This window comes from Numenius arquata, chromosome 2 (genome assembly GCF_964106895.1).
Source record: "Numenius arquata chromosome 2, bNumArq3.hap1.1, whole genome shotgun sequence".
Taxonomy (NCBI): domain Eukaryota; kingdom Metazoa; phylum Chordata; class Aves; order Charadriiformes; family Scolopacidae; genus Numenius; species Numenius arquata.
In genome coordinates, this window is record NC_133577.1 from 8,740,528 (window position 1) to 8,763,489 (window position 22,962).

General features: G+C 40.1%; 1 protein-coding gene across 2 annotated transcripts in view; it reads right to left on the reverse strand.

Moving 5' to 3' along the window:
• Positions 1-22,962, reverse strand: part of TULP4 (TUB like protein 4) — a 125,618-nt gene that overhangs the window by 33,747 nt on the left and 68,909 nt on the right. For both annotated transcript variants that reach the window (XM_074168363.1, XM_074168362.1), the window contains exons 2-3: positions 18,817-18,945; positions 18,205-18,366 (exon numbers count right to left, since the gene is read on the reverse strand). In XM_074168363.1, the coding sequence (XP_074024464.1) occupies positions 18,205-18,366; positions 18,817-18,945 (291 nt within the window). The remainder of the gene's footprint in view (positions 1-18,204; positions 18,367-18,816; positions 18,946-22,962) is intronic.

Consider the following 22,962-nt stretch of genomic DNA (forward strand, 5'->3'; position numbering starts at 1 on the left):
GAAATTAATTGAAAGCAAAGCACTCAGGGATGTGAAATGGTGCCGCAACAGGACACCACAAACAAAGATGTATTTAAAGAATGAAGTCAAAGCACCAGGGTCTAGAGGTAAGGTCCTAAAATCTCTGAGCAAGTAATGTTTCACAGTGCGGTGCATTTTGTTCACTTTAATATAAGCCATTATACTTTATTTGAACTTGGCCATTGCTACCACCAAAGGGAGCTGGAAGAAGGGCTACCACAGATTCTGCAGTATTCTCGGATTATACATAAACTTCTAAAATTGGTGGCACAAACTGAGGTATGCATCAATCATAACAATATCAAATGACAAAAATGAGCTCCTAGCAGAGATTTCAAACAGCTTATAAGAAACAGCTGAATAGAGGAGGATAGAAGACGATAGGTTATTCAGTTGATGAGCTGAGAGAAGGTGGGAGAATGTCTTCCAAAAACAGAGGCAAAAAGCTATATGATCAGTCAACAGGAAGTAGATTATTACAGTACAAGAGGAAGGGAATATATTACGCATTCAGGAAGAGATGAAGAAGAGCTTCCATCTACCATTTCAAACACAAAATGGATAACGCAAGTGTTTTTTCTTGCCCCTAAACTACTCCGTAGCTAATGTTGCTGACTGAAGCCAGACTGACTGGAATCCACAATTTCTTTTTTATAGGCATTTTCTGTCTTGAGGCTTTAAGCAAGTTAAGATCCTGCATATTTGATGAATTTTAGAAAAACATTAGGAAATAAGGATTAATAAATCCACAAAATAATTATCCGAGGCTGCTGCTGCTATCTTGTAATTCCATATGAGGCAAATATGTTTTAAAGCAAGTTTAACGGCACTCATCAACTTGAAAACTAAACAGCATTAAAAATGAAGCTAAAAGGAAGAGCAAATCTTATATTTGTCTTTCAGTCTACCACCTGTTACGACTGTGTGTAAATTTAAGATTCTAACAATTATATTCTCAGATCTAAAATTCATCTAGCCTTATATCTAATCTCTAACAGTGTCTGGGGAAGAGTAAGAGAACAGGATGCACTAAACAGGAACCTCCTCTGCACGCTCATGTAGTTTTCAGCAAAAAATACTGCCTCTTCTTCGATAATTGATAATTTCACTTGGTAACCCTTACCTCTTAATACTAAAAGAAATATAGAATAATTGTTCCCTACTTACATTCTCAACATTGGTCACCATTTTATAGACCTCTATTACCTAATCCCTTAGTCATCTCTTTTCCAAGCTGAGGAATCGCAGCCTACTTAGGATCTCCCTGTAGTGTTGTTGCTCAAAGCCTCCAATCATCCTTGTTGACCTCTGCTGTCAGAGGTCTTCTTTTCTATCTCCCTTCTGAGACGTGGTGCCAGACTTGCAGCATTCAAACTGTGTATTTCATCAGACTTATACAACAGTACTCACCTAGGAAGCAATTGTCATGGTCGCACTTTTGAAAGTTTCAGAAAAGAAGCGTGGCTTCAAAGGTCTCAGTCAAAAATACGAAGTACTAAAATTTTTTCCTATGCTCAAGGTGATGATCAGGAAACACAGAAGGTTAGAACTAGAATAGCAGTTTAAGAGAGGAACTCCAGTGAAGTCATTAAAATCTTAAGAAAATCAATTGAGTCGTTTCATATCATCAGAAGCAATGAAAAAACAGTATCTGGCTGCCTTAACTGTAATCATTACATGTTACAAATAGTTTTGTGTTAAATAGCTGCTGGGTTAAAACAGCCGCTAAAGTTTGCTACAAGCTTCATATTGCTATTCTCAGACATAACTGCAAGAACTCAACCTTTGTTCATCTCACACGCCTTCTCTCGTGGTCCTTTATGCTACTCTTCTTCCACTTGTATCATGCCATCTCCTTTCACACTGTTCATTATTTCAATCGTTTTTACACGCATCATCAGTGCACAGCCACTTTCACTATCTACTTTCGGAACATAACCACTCTCAGATCCCTACAAAACAAACAACTTCTACAAAGCCAAAATCCTACCGATTGTCATTGCTAGCTTCTCACACCACTTGCAGCCTACTCTATACATTAGCTTTTTACCAGTCTCTCAGGAGTGTTGTAACTGCAAAATACCCAGACAGAGGAGGTGAAACACTCTATTGTTTCTGAAAATAGCAGTCTAACAGTTCTGCCTCCTAAAATCCAGTAGAAACACTTCATAATTGGGTAGGAAAAAAATGTTGGGACTCATCAGCCGGAGTTCAGTCTCATCTCAATCTAAAGCTAATTCTTTCAAGTAGCACTGCCCTCAATTCATTTAAAATGACAAAGTCCTACAGTAATTTTCAATTCAGATGCATGTGGGCATATTAATTCTTGCACTGGAACCTGAGAAAGCTCTTTAGCAACCTAGAAATGTCAGAAGGCACTCTTCACCTCTTTAACCAGGCTATAGGTTTCACGGAGCAGCTTTAAGTTTCGGGGTTATTGTAGCAATACAACCTTTAAGATAAAAGCATTTATCAGGCTGATAGTCCCGCTGGCTGAAGTCCTGCTGAAGCTGTAAAAATGTCTAATGGTGTTATCATCCATAACGTTACTCAAGTTATAAATGCCACACTCAAGCTACTTATATCAGATGAATAAAACTCTCTTGACCTTCAGAAAAAAGGTTGAGCCACAGGGTACGCCTGAAGAATCCAACGGAGAAATTAAAAGGTTGTCTTTTAGCTGCCTACATTCACATTTTTCAGGTATTTGCAGATCTAGGAGGTCCGGGGGAATGTTGGGAAAAGGTAATGAACAAGTTATAGTAGCTTGTTAACCCCGGAATACAAAAGCTAAATTATAATAACAGTAATTAAAAAAAATAATCCCAAGTACTTATTTTTAAGTGGTTCTTTGGCCCCTTGTTCTGCTCTTCTCTTGTCTCATCTCCTCTCCTTTCATACTGTTCGTTATTTCAACTGTTTTTACATGCATTACCACTTGTAGAATTGCATTCGTAGAATTATGCATAATCCGATAATACCTAAAATCACTCACACATTGAAGTTGTAAGTCAGTTACACAACATAAATACAGTATTTCTTTACAAAACATATCAAACACAAGGAACCGTGGACTACAGTGAAGCTGTAGCTGATTGAAAATCACACAAATGCAGAGCAGTCTCTAACGGTACCCCAATGCTGTCAGCTTTGAAGGGAAAACTGTGATGAACAGCATTGGGATAATTCACACACAGTTTTCTAAGTGTATCAAGAGCTCAAAGTTGGGTTCAGGCCTGAAACACAAGTGTCTGGGTTCTCCATGAAATCCAACCTTGGGGTTATTCCTACGCCGTACGACAAATTTGAATACCTGAAAAACACCCTTCTCTGAATTGTGCTGACCTCTTAGCGTCTGTGGTAACTTGCGATGAGCTTCACAAGCTAGTTTTGGTAAATAAAAAGGGTTTTCATCCGTTTTTAAACTATTATCCATGAAATTATCATTCAAGATCACAATCCCTTTAAATGCCCAAGATTTCAGAGAGTCTTCAATTTTTGATCTGACATGTACCAATTCCTAAAAGACACATGGTAATCAAAAGGTGGGGTATTCTGCTCTGAAGTTATTTTTTCACAGAGATGAATACTAGAACAGCCAAGAGACTACAGAATTCAGCCCAAGAGGAACAATTTGAACCTGTTCAGTGACTTTGCTACACATGGATCTGTTGTGCTGAATTGTCCAGTAAGTCCAGTAAGACTGGACCAGTACTAGCAGAAAATGGTTTGGCAGCACCAAGATCAACAGAGCTACAATGGAGCAACCACAACCTGGAGCACTGAAGGTCCAGCTCAGGAGGCCCACTACTTCATAATTTACTAACATTGATGTTATTTTTGCACAAAATATATGTTGTTGCTATTTAATTTGGTTTAATGTATGCAAACCGAACTCATCAACAGTAAGACTGCTCAAGCTTTATGTTAATTTGAATAGCAGCTCAGTAGGAAAGAGGGAGATCCCGCCATCTCACCACATCCGATTACATGCAGGAGCTGAGGAAAGTCTATAAATATTAACAATTTCATTAAGTCAATGAAGTAGTGCTGACTTACATCTGCAGGGAACCTACCTACTGTCCATTCCTACCTCCCAGCCTGTCCTCATTGTCAAAGAAGCTTTGCAGAACTACAGTCACTTTGACTTTTATAATAACCAAGGATAATCCATTCCCAGCGATAACGTATTCAATGACTTCATGTACATATGAGGGGCAAAAGAATGAACTATTCCCAATCTCATACTTTCATTGCACAAACTGAATAGTCAATACTGTTGCAGAAAGATATTGATAAAATAAGATGCTCCCTTCATGACATTTAGTAGTAACACTTAAGGTTTCTAATGTGGCTGATTAAACAAAGCTCCCAGGAAAACTCATCAATACGTTTTCGGAACACGGGCTGTCATTCTGCTTCAGGGCAGTGACCGGACCTTTGATTGATGCTAAAGCTGAAGTATTAAAAGCTGGGCTTGCTGTAGGTACTGGAAACTACTGCAGACTACTTCAGGATAGCACTTTTAAGGTGAGAGATTCCAGTATTGTGATGATAGGAGCTTGGAAAAGGAACATCTGCTTTGTTCTTGTTAGCCCAGAATTTTTAAAAGAACCTATGACTTTTTACAAAGAATATACATCTGACAACTGAGGGAAGAAACACAACTCACAGACTCAGTGAATTAAAACAGCATTGAAAATGAATCTTGTAAACTCCATCCTAGTATAATTTGATTATTTAAAAAAGAAAATTTTCACAGAAAGACAGAACTTGCTTTGTTGGACTATGCAAGCTGCATTAACAGTTTGTATTCAAATTCCTGGATACACTCAAGTGTTCTGAAAATTAATGTAATCTGTCATGAAATCTCAGGTGGTTTAATCTTCCCTAAGATGTGGCTAAATTGCCAGCTTTGTGGTAACACCACTGAGCAATTTCTTGAGTTTTATCTCTTCCCTCTCCCACAGGATAGGTGGCAGGCAGAAGGACAAAGTGACCACACCAAGTTTTTCCAGGAACTGAATGATCACATTAGAAAAAGGCAAAGGGTTAGATGTGTCCTAGAAGTCGCTTACTGGACCAGTCCAGCAAACTGAGCTCTATTGGACTTGAAATTCTCAAGCTTTCTACAGCTCATATTAATGCAAATAACTGTATGCATCCCATAAATGTTGCTATCTCACAACAGTTAATATTTTAAACAACAGTAAGTATTTTAAAATTAAAAAAAAAAATTTAGAATATATAGTGTGACACAAAGGCAAACCCACTGTTCCAATTTTTATAATGCAAATTGACTGACTACTTAGTCTTCCCCTTTGCAGACTGGCTCCTGGCCAGTTCTTTTCTTCACGCTGCTAAGCCATCCAAATGCAGTAAGTAAAATACGTATTGTTATAATTTGCTGGGGTTTCTACACCTGCCAAATCATTCAAGCAGAGGGTATTTTCCCACAACACCAAAGGGCACATGCAGTTATTTCTGTCAGGAAATCCTTAGGGGGGGCCATTTGCATTGGAACTTGCTGAGTTTTTCAGAACTAAATACACCATTTCAACTATTTTTTTCTAGCCACCACTTCTAATGACACATGCAAAGACTTCTGAGACACTGAGGGGTCATGATCTCCCTCTGGAAGAAATGTCCTACTTAGGTTTTTTCAGACCAGTTTACAGGTGTTTTGTAATTCCATGTTCAATTTTTGCTTTAACCATTTGCAAGATGTGGATGTAAACCTTATTTGCACATTTCTTGGGCGTTCTTAACGTATTGCAGGAAAATAGTGCTGCCTTTCAAGACGTAGAAGAGAGACGATTATTTCCTCTAGCAGCTAAGTTATTTCGTATCCAAGATCCTTCATAATCTTTGGGTGTACCAATTGGACAGAGGAACTTGCTGCATTTCAAACTAACCTGTTCCAGGACCCCCTTTTAATTTCCTTAGACTCAGTGAGGAGTTCCTCAACAATGAAGTAGTAGCCCAGGGCAGAAATCTCACCAGCATCTTGTGATCGAGTGAACCATGAATGATCTCACAAAAACTTACGCTTTTGGTTTTTAACATTCTCCAGGGCTGTGTTTCCAAATTCTGGAGGATTCCTCTTCCACCTACCCACTTTGCAAACCTTGCTCTTTCAGCATTTTGTTTTAGTCTTTGCCTTTCTGCTTCCTTTTCTGTTTGGGTCACGTCTTGCTGTACGAATGATGCCACTAACAGTTTGCCCGGGGTACCCACCCCTGCATTTGTTGCCGCCTCATCCAATGTTGTTCCCCTGACATTCCCCTTTTCAAAGTTTAGACCTGTCTTTATGTTTTTTCCTTCAGCCTTCTCCCCCAAGGAAAAAAGTCAGCACTGTACCTCAGAAATTACATTCTGCAACGACGCTAATAAGGCCAACTGCGTTTGCATTGTCAGAAGACGCTAAGCCGTTGGAGGAAACTGAATTAGTTCTGTTTGCCCTGATTTAGCCATCTGGACAAACATTAGTATTCATGATAGGAACAGCCTTCGCAGTCATCACCATAATGCCATCACGGAATCACAGAATGATATGGGGTTGGAAGAAATCTCTGGAGATCATCTAGTCCAACCCCCCTGCCAAAGCAGGCCCACCTAGAGTAGGTTGCACAGGAACGTGTCCAGGAGGGTTTTGAATGTCTCCAGAGATGGAGACTCCACCACCTCTCTGGGCAGCCTGTGCCAGGGCTCTGCCACCCTCCAAGTGAAGAAGTTCCTCCTCATGTTTAGATGGAACTTCTTATGTTCCAGTTTATGCCCATTTCCTCTTGTCCTGTCACTGGGCACCACTGAAAAAAGACTGGCTCCATCCTCTTCATACTAATAATCTATTTTGCTGATCCAAAAATTAATTGAACTATAAACTGATTAACATACAAAATAATGGATCAACTTTCTATTTATGCAGGTAGGCTTAGGAAATACTTGGAAAATTATTGCCTTGAAATATTTTCATTTATTAGCCTAACAAAAAAACGCCAGTCTCACAAAGGCTGAGTTACCACATTTTGCAGTCCATTTAGTTGTGGTATTAGCATTTGCATTCCTTGTGCTCTTCTTTACTGTTTCTCCATCACAAAGCAGGAGGCAGTGCAGCAGCCACCTCTTAGGATACATTAAAAAGTGAAAGTTTGTTTTTTCCCAGTGTGATATTTCTGGCTTTCCTTCTTTTCACCTCAAACTGCAGAGAGAGAACCAGAGAGAGGCAGACAGCTGCTCTCCTGCTGAATACTTTTTATTTCCATTAAAAATTCAACCGCTGTAAAATGATTTCTTGAACCGACACAAAAAGAGACATCACCACGATTCACACATAGGCTCGGGGGGAAAGCACTAGCTTTTCTTTGACTGCCTTCCTGTTTGAAAAAACTGAGAAGAGTTTTTGTTTCCTTTGGACGTGAAGACTTACCAGCCCCACACAAGGATGATGCATCAGGAGATCATTCCACTAACTGCATATATACACAGCAGTGAAATTCTCATTTGAGACCATTAATGCTTTCAAAAGCGGCATTGGTTTGGTTACCTATTTTCAGGCTTGTTCCTTCTCTCTCTAACAAAGTCCGTAGGGTCCAGATAACTATTGCAAACCCCTCAAATGAGAAGACAAAGTAAACACACTGGAGATCTTGGTGACAAATCCATTTAATAAATATTGAAATACCAAAACCTGGGAATTCAAACCACACTGGCTTTATTTCTCTCTAAAATAGTATAACACAGCTGAATGACTCTAAATGAGATACAGCCTTGCACGCCCTTTCAGGAGTCAAAAATATAAGTAGTCTCAAAACAAGGATCTCAAGCCATACAAGTACTCTGGACACGTGGGGATAGAGGCAATTGTCCAGGTAAAAATAACATTATTTGAAAGCATTCTGCCACTTCACAGAAAGACTGATTATTATATGCCCCTGTAATTATACCTGGACTAATTCTGACTTGTGTATTTCCAGGTACATGCATTTCAATATTTGTTCTTGACTCTTGAGACACTTTTCAATAAGGCATCCTAAAACAATTAGAATTTTAAGTCAACAGATTTGCCTTTCTATATAACGTCTACTGAACTAACAATATGCCTCAGTTTATTTTAGATGTGGAAAGAAGTTCTGCTTTTTTTAAAACTTGTGTCAGGTTTCAAATCACATTTGTAGTAGTATGCAAAATGAACAAAAAGCCAGCAGCTGGAACAACTTCTACAGAACATCTTCTGTAGCTTTTAACATGGACAGGACTCGGAGCCCAGAGCACTGTACTCCGACAGCAGAAATACTCTGGAACGCTCTTCAAGCAGCGCCGTTTTCTGCTTTCTCACTAAACCCTGCCAGGAAAGTGCGTTCATGTCTATGAAAACACATTCTTCATATATATCCGATTACATATAGCAACAAAACCAACTATTTGTTACTGTTAGGTGGGAAAATGCAAGTAGTTTCACCAACAACCACTCAATCAGGCAAAGAAGTCAACTGATATGCTTGGCAGTCTCCTGCATTGTTCTCAATCCAGGTTTTAGTTATTTCCTGAAAGATATGTTGACTGCTGAAGCTAAAATTTCCTTCAGAGTTTTAGAAGTCTGAGAGTTTCTGCTGGGGTTTTGCGGTTTGGGTTTTTTTTTTCCTAATTGAAAATGGTATTACTTAGCAACAAGGATTGCACTCTCGACCAGTGAAAATGCCATGCAAAGCAGTTCAGAAGCAATGCCTTTGCTGTTTTGAATTTCATAACACAAAATCAAGAAGCCCTTGCGTTAAGCTATGTGTGAATAGAAGCCAGGCCCTCAAGTTCTGCATTCTCCTTCTAGGTCTTGGCTGCTGGCAGAGAAGGGTAACTCAGCATGGTCAGGAAATACATAGAACGGGTGAGGTCAAGAGTAACCGAGTCAACATGGAGATAGGCTGAGTAATAAACTGCTACCAAAATGAGGCACTGAAGAAGAATGCCTATTCTCCTAAAAGCAAGGAAAGCAGGAAAGGATTCATCCCTTTTCAGCTGATGCAGTCACCAACAATCCCTCAACATTTGAACACCGACAAGAAACTGGCTACTGGACAAAGGGCAGAGAGCGCAAGTTGAATCCATGCAGGATGAAACACTGATGGAAAAGCCTTTGGAGAATAAAGAGATACTGCTCGCACTTTCCATTGGCATGCTATCTCTTTTTGTCAAATCAATGGAAAGAGCATGAGATATCACTTTCCAAAAATACTACCTTTCAACTCCAATTTACTATGAAACTTGGCCTTGCTTTCCTAGACAAGACCCAGTGCAGAAATCCACAGATCTCCTCCTCCAGATTCAATCACTCTAATCCTCCCTCCCTGCACCGAGGTTTCAGACTGTTCACAAGCTCGAACACATCTGACCCAAGTTCAAGACCCCATTTGGCTCCTGGTCTTCTTGCTGACTTCCAAAAAATTGACGGATCAAGTCTCAGCAATAGTAAAGTTTAAATGAACCACTCTGGCAGCTACATTTCTTTTGAACTGAAAGACCACAAAGCTCTGGATGAACCAAAGGGTCCTGGGGCCAAAGCGTTCTCAGCCAAGTGGCTCTGGCAATGGAATAACACAAACTGTTTCTGAAAAATGCTGTAAAACCCTCACAGTTTGGAGAGTTGTTTCTCTGTAGGAATTACACTTCCACTCACATGCTCTCTCCTGATCAACTCAAAATCTGAACAAAAAAATTAAAGCAATTTTCCTACCTTATATATGACTTCTTCTTAGAAAGAGAGCAGTTTTGGGCAGCAGGTGCCATTTTTTCCCTGCACTGCCTAAAAAGTAGTGTAAGTATATGGTACTACCTTGTATAGGTGCACGGCAAATCCTTGTTCTTACTATTTGCCCCACAGCACAACACAGTGCTTTTCAGAAACACCATTTCAAATAAGTACTCCCTGTCCCAAAAAACTAAAGACTTCAGGCTATATGAGCAAATCTTTTTGTACAAGTGCCAGCAAGGTGAGAGGAGAGGCAAACAACTTCTCTCTTCCTGCCAATTCCCACGCAGAGACTGGTCGTGTTTCTGTTTGCACTCCTCCTTACTTTGCTGACTCAAACACTGATGCTCCAAAAATGTAAAATGGATATAAAAATGCTAAGTGGACACATTAACTGAATAGCACAATGAGTCTTCAGCTCTCCCTCCATCGCTGGTTTGTCACTGCCATTGACATCCTTCCTTTCCTGAGGGAGGGGAAGGTGTGGCAGAGTGTTAACAAACCCCAGATTCTCGTCAACTAAAATAAGAATATTGTGACCTGAGTGTCGTGTTAGATCACAGTAAAGAGTTACAAGATACACTGTTGAGAGCGATCCCTACACGCTAGGACACTGTGCATCCAAGGGGATGCAGAAATCCATTCAGCCACTCGCTTTTTTGCAGTAACAAACATCAAATACCCTGTCTACAGTGATGAGCAACAGTTGCATTCTTCCTTTCAGACAGAGTCATTAAGGGAAAAATTTCTTTGCAAGACTCATCTGAAAGAGTGTTGACATGAAACATTGCAGGAGCTACTGAGAAAAAAATGAGCCATGATGCTGTCAGCACATAAACATCCCCCATCTTCCAGCCCTCATGACTAGAACAAATAGCACCATCTCATCAGCTCTCTCGGTGTCTTGCCACTACAGGCTGGATGAAGAGCATCAAGGGAAAGATTAGGCAAGGCACAGATGAAGCGAGTGGGAAGAAGAAAGCACATTGAAGTATCACCTTGTTGCTCCGTTCCTTCAATTACCCGCTCAGTAACTGTGCAGTATCAACTAGGGTTTCTGGCAGGAAAAACCTTGTCTGGAATAAACCCACGGAGAGATGCCACAGCTCCTGAAGCTGCCGATGAATCCTAGAGGCTCTGAGGAGAACACCCTTATTCTCTATCCTCCCCAAAACTCAAGGCAAAGCCTATAAAGTCCTCATCTGAGTACTGAAATCTGCAGTGTAGCTGCTTATTGCTAGTGAGAAAAGGAGAGCACAACTAAAAAAAGGCACAGTGCACCAAGATATTTAACCCTTCTCCTTCCTTCTTTTTGGAAGATGTATTCTCAGCAGAATGATGCATGAAAACCTACTTGAAACAAAAAGGCAAAGGAAAGACAATGCTAATAAAACTATGTATAGACATCAGGGGAAAAAAAAAAAAGAAAAAGAGAAATCTGTTCTTTCCAAAATAGCTGCATAATGCAGCTTCAAAACAACATAATAAGAAGAGACTGGAGAAAGAAAGGCTAACTAGCACTTAAAATTCACATTGATTTTTCAGCCAAAATCTGTCTGTCACTATAATATGGCATCATAAAAATCAAGTCACCAAGCAAAGAACAAAAACAAAGTGTTACTGGCTTCCAGCACATATAAATACATAAAACAAGAATACTAAAGTCTCCACAAAAATATTTAAACATTCTAAGTATATATAAAACCCCACATATTTTGTCTATAAAAGGATGCAATAGGATAGTAAACATTCATAGAACCTTTAGCACAAGCAAGCAGAAATCATTAATTTTAATAGCAAGTCTGCCACAAAGGTTTGAAATGCTTCTAAAAATAGTCCAAAATATTAAAGACAGTTAAGCTGCGGTGGGTTTTGTTTATCTGTTTGTTTTATATAACAAGCAGATTTATCTTGAAAGGCAACTGAAGTCTCCTTCCCCTGCCCTCTTTTTGCATGTTAATGGTACTGCTCAATTATGCAGCATGCTATGTTAAAATCCTTATACGCGATTTAACCATTGTCTGCAGTCCTTGTGGCTTGAATAAACTGCCTAGTTAATTAATGACACTTCTTCAACGCTATAAAAAGCCTCTAGCCATTTTTCCCAGTAATTTGAGTAATTCATCCATCAATGAAAATAAGTCTTTCAGTTCTTCCTCAAAGACTGTATCTTACAGTGCAATTCTAAGTGGCTCTGGTCACTGTAAATATAGATGTAAAGTCATTTGGTGGTTCCTGCACCCGGAACGGATGGAGGGAAAGATGCATTTTTTTATGTTAAGACACAAAAATATAGATATTCCCTGTCATTTTAAAGGCTCCCTTATGTCAACCTGTAAAGATCCCTAATAGGGACAAGAAGTATTCTAATAAAGACCAAAATAATTGCTTACACTTTCAAATTTTACAGGCTGTAATTTTTTTCATTTTATCCTTCCTTCCCTTCATTCATAATAATTAAGGTAAATATTTGCCTTCCCTATACTGCCCCAGTTGCCTCTTTGTAGCTTCCTTTCATCGTTCTGTCAACTCATTAGAAGGCTGTCTTCAAGATTACTTTTTTTCCACACAGCTAGATGTCTGAACATAATTAAACTTGATCAGTGCGACTACTGTGATGGCAAGGACTGCCCGAATCAGACGTGTGCTACAGCACCTGATTAAAACCAAAACGGTAGGGTGAATGGAAGCACAAATCCCTCGTTCCACAGCAGCAAGCAAAAGAAGACGTGGGTGAGAAGATGACATCATGGCCCAAACAGACACAACAAGGAATAAAATCCTTATCTTTAAGCCATGTTCTGGAAGGTAGGTAAGGCTACTATCCTTGCTTTCAGCTCAGGAGATGTTCAGAATTACTATTTCCCTGAAAAGGTGGTAGCAACTGCAAATCATAGTCCACAGATGGAAATGGGAGGGGGGGTCCAAAAGCAGGCTCTACTATAATGGGTTTATTAGTTAAAATTCCTGCCAGGGACTAAAACCACACCAACACCAAGGAGCCTGAGCTCATGAAACGCCTGGTGCCACCGGTAACCATTTGACAGTGCTTCTTGTGAATTAGCTCCTAACTCCTGGTGAGAATTGTGCCGTAGCTCCTGCCTCACGGCAGCCAGTTGGCACAGCACGGCGCTGATGCTACCAGGGACATCTGAGACACAAAGTGCTGTATTTGCACAGAGATCCCACCCGGCTACACCGCTGGACCCAGAAAGTAGCACGCCATCCCCTCCTTCATGTGAAGCTCCTTTCTGGGTCCCAGGCTCCACTCTGAAGAGCTGCCAGGCAGGGTGCTGCAGGCAGGGTGATGGAGCTGAAGCCTGTCCCTGCCTCGTGCCTGTCAGGGAGAAAGATGCTGAAGCGTCTGGTGTTGCCATGGGAGTAGGGACGGCAAGCGGTGGGAGCAGGAGTGACTAATAGCATAGGAACCGCCTCCCTGCACAGCTACTGCAAATTACGAAGGATTTTTTAGAACCCAACATACAGACCTCCTGCACCCTGCATTTTGAGACAAATCGGTTTCATCTTCAACTGGTCTCACAGGTTTTCTTCCAGTATCTACTAAAACCCTGCAGCGCACACCATGTCTGTTCCCAATGCTGTGCTGCTTTCCTCTTCCACCGAGAGCAGAATTTTGTATGATTAGACACAGAACAGGCTGAAACATGTATTTACACACTCTTAGTATTAAAGCATGTTGTGTTGTGATGGGACCACACAACAGATGGAGAGTAAGTCTTATGAGGAAAGACTGAGGGAGCTGGGATTGTTTAGCCCAGAGAAAAAGAGGCTGAGGGGAGACCTTATTGCTCTCTACAACTACCTGAAAGGAGGTTGTAAAGAAGCAGGGATTGGTCTCTTCTCCCAAGTCATAGGCAATAGGACAAGAAGAAATGGCCTCAAGTTGCACCAGGGGAGGTTCAGATTGGATATTAGGAAAAATTTTTACACTGAAAGGGTTATTAAGCATTGGAATGGGCTGCCCAGGGAAGTGGCTGAGGCACCATCCCTGGAGGTTTTCAAAAGCTGAGTTGACATAGTGCTTAGAGACATGGTTTAGTGATGTGGGGGTTTTGTTTTTATGGTTTTCTTTTGTTTGGTTGGTTTTTTTTTTATCAGAGTTAGGTTGATGGTTGGACTAGATGATCTTAAAGGCCCCTTCCAACCTAGACAATTCTATGATTCTATGAATTCTGTGATTCTGTGACCACATACAACAGTTAATGTAGTACCCAGCAGGATGCCAAAGTTGCTTGTATACCTATTTTCAAAGCAAACAGAAGGGAGTGTGCTGGCAAAGTTCACATGTACCTGTTGTCTGTCATGTCCTGACCAAAGAGAATCCTGGCCACTCCCCAAGTTTCCACAAATAAAAGTTTACAACAGGAAAGAGGAGGGGGGAGAAACAGAAATGGCTTCTTACAGCTGTCAGAAAAGTCTAATAATTTACACTAGATGAGATGTAGGGAACAAATACAGATTAGTAGCACCTCTTGACGTATCCAGGAATTAAACTATATTCATTCGTTTTCATCAAGGCTTCCCTCTATTGGAGAGCGATCTCCTTCTAATCCCCTTCTCACACACAGAAACAGCAATAGAAACAATCCCAGTGAAGTCCAGGGAGTTACGCTATATTGCTGTAAACAAAAGGATAATCAGACCCCTCTGCAGTTCTCATCCAGTTCTCTGTGCTGTTCTCCATCATGAACAGAAATAAGCCTTTTCAATAGGTAAAATCTGGGAGAAGGAGAGGGACAGGATGGCCCAAGGGCAGCAGAAGTTGATAGAAATATGTCACTAGGAGCTGAGCAAGTACACAGGAGGGGATATGAAGCACTGGAAAGATATTTTATATCACTTGTGGGCTTAGGAAAAATCCTCAATTACTTATTGACATTGCTTCTATAATTATAAATAAAGCCTTTGGCTACACAAAACTCAAGTTCTTGTCACTTGGGAAGTCATTCAATCTACTTGGTATGTACACTCCCTCTTTGCAAACAAGCGTGGCACGACACCACAGAACTGTCTCAAGACAGGGTAAAGCATTCTCTGATATTTCAAATTTACTTTTCATTTCCAATATACTTTTTCATCCCTACGTAATCCTAGGTGAGCCTTCTCACCAGAAAAATACTCCATAAAACCCTGAGGAAGTAGGCTCTACTACAGCTTCTTGTAGCCCTGAAAAAAAACCATTTCAAAACAGTGAAAGGAAGGTCACACTCCAGAGTGAACCCATCCATCCGACTTCAACTCAAGCGTGGCACTCTGCTCGAGACACAGAGGGCCCAGTCCCGTAAAGTCTTCCTAGTCTGTGCATTTGCTTATTATCCTCAAGAGCCCATCGCTATGCCTCAGCCAGACATGTGCTCTGGTTATGGTGTACAGGAGCAGGAAACACCTAAAGCCCTCCACAGGAGCAGGAGTACAGACACACAACGAAGGGAGAAAATTAACTTCTAGTCCTCTACAATAAACATGCAGAATCACACTCAAAAGGCCTATGCATGGAATTAGCTGAAGAAGCCCATAGCTCAAAGTCCAGACTCAAGACCTGGGTGTGAACCACAGTAAAAATCTGCCAATGAATGACCTTCATGAGAAGATCATCTGACAACATATGATGCTGAGAAAGAAAGCGCTGCAGTCAAACAGATTGTATCAACTGTCCTATGACTCACAGTAAGTTTGTCCCCAACAGACACAGAGAACTCAAGAAATCCTGAAAAACAGCAGAGACACAAGAATAATGATACCACTCTCTTCCTACAAGAAAATGCAGAACAGTTGCATCTAGTATTAATCAAATCCAGTAACTTCCTCAGGGCAAAGTATGTACCGAATCAGTTAAAAGATACAACTATATGCTCAGTTTCAGCAGAGCCGTACTCCACCCTGGCCATCTCTCTAGTTCTCATCCCATCTGTAGGTTCTCAAAAGACTTTGGGAAGCGTTAACCATGGAGTTTCAACCACATCAGCCACTACTTCAGGTGCTTTCCTTAAAAGCCCGTGTCAAAGCACAGCAAGGACACAAGCCCAGAGGTCACACTCACTCTGTCAAACAAGAAGATCGTTGGCAATACTGGAGTTCCAACCATTTCTTGCTTCCAACAGAAAGATGGTGGTAGGAAATCACCCTCCTCTTGCAGAGCTGCCACAGAGCCGTGGTGAGGAGTGACAGAGGTGATGGACCACGGGTGTTGAATAGACAGAGAGGAGAAAAGATGGAAAATAAGACTAGAAGAAAAGAGGAGGATGCATGCGGCAGAGGGCTGAGTGAGGAAGTTAAGAGAACGCAAGAGTGAGGTGAGCAGAAAGGCTACACTGAGCAAATTTTTATCAGGACAACAGAAAACTGATACTGAACAATATATCCCCTGGGAAATGTAACTTTCCAAGTTGATTTTGCTCAAGGTCATGGGAGTGTAAGGTTTTCCAGGAATACTTTCACTAGCAATCTTCATGGTGCCACAGGGGTGACAGAAAGAATAGTATGATAATATAACTTTTGACATTTCTCTTTCACTCGCTGTATTGACAAGCAGATTACATTAGGCAATAGGGAAGACACTGAAGCTGCTGTAGACTAGAATAATATTCTGTTCTCATTTGCACAGATACAAATCAGGAGAGAAATCAGATAAGCTAGTAAGGGTATCCATTTCCATAAGTGCTTATTTGTGTGTAATATATATGTCCTTCTCCCCCAATTTGCTATTTTTAGTTTGAACTGAGCATGGTCTCTCGCCTAGAACCTCAGTGAATCATATTTCCTTATGCCTCTGGAGACAAATACATCTAAATACATGTTAGAAGATCACTTCTTTCCACCAACTCCGGAGAACAGCACAAAAGTCTTCTATCAGTTAACGTGCAAACCCCATAGTTAAGAGAACTGTGCAGAGCAACATCAAGCTCATGACTAGATTTGTTCTCTATTTCAATGACTTTGTCGGCAGCAGAAACTCGTAACTCAAGCGAGTGATTCTCACCCAGCTGGAACTGGCCATTATGTTTGAATGTGCTTATCTGGACACTGAACAAGTGTTTGTTTTCTGGGATAACCACTTATGGAGCATCCAGATTCTAAAGTACAAACATATTGGTTAAATTGAATTAAAGGCAGTCAGTCACCCCAAATTAAACACGCAAGTGAAGATGTTTCCAAATACAGCAGCAGCAACTGAGTATCACACAAATGGGGTAGCCTCATGTTTAAAACATAGGACTGCAAGCTATTAGATCTTAGTTTTCCCTCCTACTTCTGCTGCTTGTCTTTTCCTCTTGATCTTGAGTAAATTATTTATTGTCAAGACTTAGATTTCCCCAGATTCAAAAAAAGGCAGTTAGACACTCTGGCTTTAAAGAGCAGTGTTGCAATAATTAATTCATTATTCTTTGCAGAGCACTCTAAAATTATTAGATGCTGCTGCAGAAATGCATTTTATTAGTGGTATTATATTCCACTAGCAACTTCCAAAATAACTCTATCTTGCATGGATTTATTGTATTCTCAATTAAAGTCAGTGGTACCTTGAGTCTTGAACCAGTACCTTTTCATGGTGGTGTAAAACGAAGGAAGGAAAATAATTCATGTGTGGTCATAACACAGCTTCTCTTTGCACTGTTCTACTCCCATCATTTCTTTCAGTACTATATTATATGCACATTAACCATAATGACAGCAAGCATGTGGAAGGAAAGACCATTCCAATAAGCTCAACCGTGAATGGTAGATGGCCATTGTAAATTCTGCAAATGAAACCTATGGGCTAGCTCAGCCCCGCTATCACTGGTGATGTGGCCAATATCACATGCTTTATTAGAAAAACAGTAAAGAAGAATTTTTTTAACTGACTTTTTCAAAGGTCAGTAAGTTTTGGACTCAATGGTTGGAAAAATGGCCTTCTTTTAAATTATGTTTATATAAGGCTGAGAGGTCCCTCTGACACTCAATCAATTGGATCCATTTGCTCATGGTGAAGGCAAACAACCATATCTGTCACTTGAACTGCTTTTGCTGCAGGTGCAGACTGGACAGATGAATACAGATATGATCAGTCAGATGTTTACTAATCCAGGCTGTATTTCTCCTCAAATGTTCATTTTGAGCATCAAATGCTCAAATACTCATTTTCAAGACAGCTGTATCAACAAATTAGGGGTACAACTAGAGATTCCTGTCTCAAACAACTAGCTTTGAATAAGACTGGTGTGACTTGGGGTGAAAAGTGATGACAGGTAACTTGGTACATTATCATATTTGCCGAATGAGAATGACAAGATGAATTAAATTTTCATTATCTGTGGGAGCACCAGTTTTGAGGAAACTGTTCTTGCAAAGTGACCATTGTATTTAAGAACTCTTTAAGAGGTCTATTCTATAGCATAGAGACACAATATAATTAATACCTCTAAAAGCCCCATTACCTGTTGGTCATCTGGAGTCCATATGCCACAGGTGATTTGACTCTCCAAGTTGATTTCTGAAGACCAGTGTCTTTGTCCGCTGACTGAACCGACCAGCACAAATCCATCTCTATAGGAGATAAGCGCTTGAGTCCCATCATGGCTCCATGTAAAGTCGCTTACCTTAACGTATCAAAGACAAGAAAATAGATGTATTAGTGCTTAGAGACATAGTTTAGTAACGGGGGGGGAGGTTGTATGGTTTTGGTTTTTTTATCAGAGTAGGTTGATGGTTGGACTAGATGATCTTAAAGGTCCCTTCCAACCTAGACAATTCTATGATTCTTATGGGACATTTAGGAATTTTTTTGTTGTTTTAATAAAAGCTAGCACTTCACAGAACTAGACAGGGCAACCATTAGCCCAGTTGTAGCTCTGATGTCATGGCTATTGGATAAAGCAACTGTCCTTGCAAAGTTTCTTTGTGACAACTATTGCACGTTGCTTTCAGTAAAGAAAGGTTTCATTTCCTCCTGTGCTTTTCGAAAGGTATAAAGCACCATTCGTTGTTCTCTTCATTTTGCCTCTTAGGACCTGATGACTCTTGACTGCAGAGCAAACACGGATACCAACCTGTGCCCCCCGATCATTCACAAGCTCCACGGACCATCTGCCTTCGTATTGTATCCAAACAAATATTCCTCCATCTGCATCGCAGGTTGCTAATTTCTGGAACGGTTCGTTCCATCTCACCAGCACAACCTTAAAAGATTAGAAACAAAACCAGCATTACCCAAACTGCGTGTTGTGCTAACTACTTAACAAGACCCAGTTAAACAATACTGCAAAATAAACATCACCTCATTTAAATCCTAAAGAAGATGTACAAAATAGTAATTTTCAGCAGCGCGTTAGGCGCCTCTCGAGAACAGCTGGAATCGTTTTGTAACGGCTGCCAGGAAACGCACAATCTCTCACCGTCAGGCCTTTTTGGAAGGCATCGCACGCTTTCAACAAAAACATAATGTGCACTGGATTTCATTACAGAAGCAGCAAACAGGAGGCCCCGTACAGACCATCCAACGCTCTTTCAAATGATTTCCCCCCCCCATTATCTCAGACTGTCAGACTTTACGTCAAATGATCACCTCTTGCTGACTTCAAATAAAATTGCCTGCACCGGTATCAGATTGAACTGGGATACTCAGATCAACAGTGACACGTAAAAAAAATTCAGGAGTCCCAAATTATTAAAAAATAGAAATTTCATAGAAAAGTTGCTTTGCTACTGAGCGCAGAAGGAATACAAAGCAGTTTTAGGCTCTTCTCTCCATATGACAGCTATCTGGGCTTTTCTGGAGAATATAATCAAGTCTAAACCTAACAATTTGCTCTCTGATTTCTAATTAATATCAGTTTAACAAATACAGTATCTCTTGAGACCTCAGTATAGATCTGACAAAAGCACGTCATCCTAGTGCTTGAAGCAGAAATTAGCTGTAAAACCGTTCACCTTCTGTTAGCGACTTTTTATTAAAAACTTTTTTTCTAAATTAGTGTTACTTCAAAACCACACAGATCTATACAGGATGCTTACATTCACACACAAGACTCCTCTCAGTTACTTTATAGAGACACAGCTTATGCAAACAAAGTACGCATATATTAAATAGTCAAGCAGTAGGGTGTTATTTTAACTACTTAATGGGCACCCAGCTCTAATGATGTTTTTCAATAAATCTAATCTTTTTTCCATAAATCTAAGATAATTAACCATTTCGAAGAGATATAAAGAGAACATTTTCCTGAAATGCATTTTGCTGTTTACAGAGATGGAATGATGCTCCTAAAGATTCCAGTCCTAAAATGAGCTCTGAGTAGACAGCCCCATCACACTTCACAACAAAATCAGCAGTCATTTCCAGAATTAGAATACAAATAAGCATATCTGAAACCTAAACTTGACAGCTGAAAAAAAGATGACCTCATACCTATTTAGCGAGTGCGACACTTACTCACAGAGTGTCAAGGGTAAGAACTTCAGAATGTGTACATCGGTGGACCTCGCCAGCCTGAAGCATCAACGCTTACACAATTAAACAGCTAAAACTGTTTCTTCGTGCATACATGAAGACTATGGGGAGAAGTGAGTTATGACAAATCACCTCTCTGTTGTTAAGCAGCTAAGCAGATATTCCACTTGAGAGTCTGCAAAGAAACACTTGCCTCTGCTTGGTTATAACCTTGCAGCTGCACTCCAAGTCACAAATCCTGTCTCCAGTTGGGTGGATTAGGGCTACAAAGATGATTAGGGGACTAGAACATCTGTCTTACGAGGAAAGGCTGAGGGACTTGGGTCTTTTTAGTCTAGAGAAGAGAAGACTGAGGGAGGATCTGATCAACACCTATAAATACTTAAAGGGCGGGCGTCAAGAGGATGGGGCCAGTTCAATTAATAGTTCAATTAATTTTGGATCAGCAAAATAGATTATTAGTATGAAGAGGATGGAGCCAGTCTTTTTTCAGTGGTGCCCAGTGACAGGACAAGAGGAAATGGGCATAAACTGGAACATAAGAAGTTCCATCTAAACATGAGGAGGAACTTCTTCACTTTGAGGGTGGCAGAGCCCTGGCACAGGCTGCCCAGAGAGGTGGTGGAGTCTCCATCTCTGGAGACATTCAAAACCCTCCTGGACACGTTCCTGTGCAACCTGCTCTAGGTGGGCCTGCTTTGGCAGGGGGGTTGGACTAGATGATCTCCAGAGGTCCCTTCCAACCCCATATCATGCTGTGATTCTCTGATTTTAGCATGGCACTAGGGGGATTTTATCACACACAGCTTTTTATTATTTTTAGTTGTTCTTTTTTGAAGAGAAATAAATAAAATATTCCAACACAGGAGCACAAGCAGCTATACTTTGCTAGAGGTCTCACTCCTTCCCTTACATCTAAACAAGAAGAGCACAGATTTGTCAAAATTTCATTTTCTCTTTGGTGTAATGCCCATGCAAACAGCCGTTGTTTCATCCACCCTGAGGCAAAAACTTGCCGGTAATGCCCAACAGTATTACAAAAGAAATGAAGAAAACCCCATATGTAACACAAGGATAAGAATGAAAAACCTTCACCTTTGAAGACCAGGAGCCGCTAAGGCTAACGATGACTAGCAATAGAGTGGAAGGTACTTAACACTGCTGAAAATCAGCTGTTTAATGCTTAGACACTGCCCATGTTGGACATCTCAGATCATACAGAATAAAGGCTACAAAAAATTTAGGAACAAAAGATAAAACTAACAGTTCAAATAACATGTTTTTTAACTAAGACCATCAAAGGTGCTACTATTTCTTAAAATTGCCCTGTTTTGCCTGGCAAAGATTTGAGACGAGCATATGATTTTATAGATTAGACATAACCGGCTGACTTAATGATATGAATTATGGGCAAAGTGACAACAGTTACCTTGATGTGGTTTGTCTCTTTTCTGTTTTCAATACAAATCTTGTTAAAACTTGAATATATCTTTTGATTCAAATTCTGTACAACCTGTCTTTTCTTTGGATTTGATAAAACATCCAAGAACACATTTGAATCTAAACACAACCAGAGTCTCCCTCGCTCCCTCCATCCCAATCAGATACAAATTAGTTACTTCCAAAATAAACTTGCTGCTCTATGGTCACAAATGAAAGTGAGACAATGATTTTATATGCTTTCTGATAACACGCTCATAAGGAAGCAAATTTGTAATTTGAAAATTCAACTTCTTTAAACATAGAATGAATGCAATAATTTTATGAGGTCATTTTAAAGATGCTTCCATCATTTACATTTAACAAGCGACTACAGGTGCTGAGTCCACAGCTGCTTTGAGTATTTCCAATTTCATTTTATTTCATTTTCCATAACATACTGAAGCAGAGATAAAGAAAGGAAGAAGGATTGCCCTAAGTATTAAGATGACTTTGGGCTTTTATGTTGGCTAAAATGTAAGGCATATGAAAACACGCCCCATTGACAGTGCATTTAAATAACGCATAAGCTTGAATTACCCCTTTGCAAAGAGGAATTTTATTGCTAACCCATAAACGCAAAGATATCACTGCATTCACTAACAGCTTCAACTCAGAGGGGACCCACTTTTACTTCTGCCTTTATGGTTCTCTGGTTCCTACTCAGCATCTTCACACAGGTACTGAAGGACTAAACTGCATTATCTTGTATTGAAAGAACAAACAAGTTGGTGTGCCAAAGTCTGTAGACTATTTGTGGTCCACACCATCTTCGTATATTGCCCAATTATTTTGGTTCCTTTGTTATTTGTGTTTTGCTTTGTTTTTTAAATATCTATAAAAATTTCAATTTGTGCTTGTTCTACTCTAGAAAAATTCTGTATCACAGGCATTAATCAGCTTCTAAACTGCTACCTCATACAGGAAATGATCTCCCACAAATAAAACTTCAAGGAACTCCTGGTCTAATATATTAACTACAATGTAAAGGCCAATATATTGGCCCCAGACAGGATGCTTTCTATGAAGTTCAATGAGCTTTTGAATCAGGGTCTTATGTTTTCTTTGAGCTCCTTTTTATACAATGCAGAGTGGTGAAAAATTTGTTTCAGAAGTGGAACATTCAGGATCTTCAACAGCTCTGTTTTAATTGTCAACTTGATTTTCAGGAATTAAATTTAAGTAATCCCAAAGGTGCTAGAAACTCTCCCCAAGAACTGACTGTGTACTATAATGCTACAAACACAGTAGAACTAGCAAAAATTAA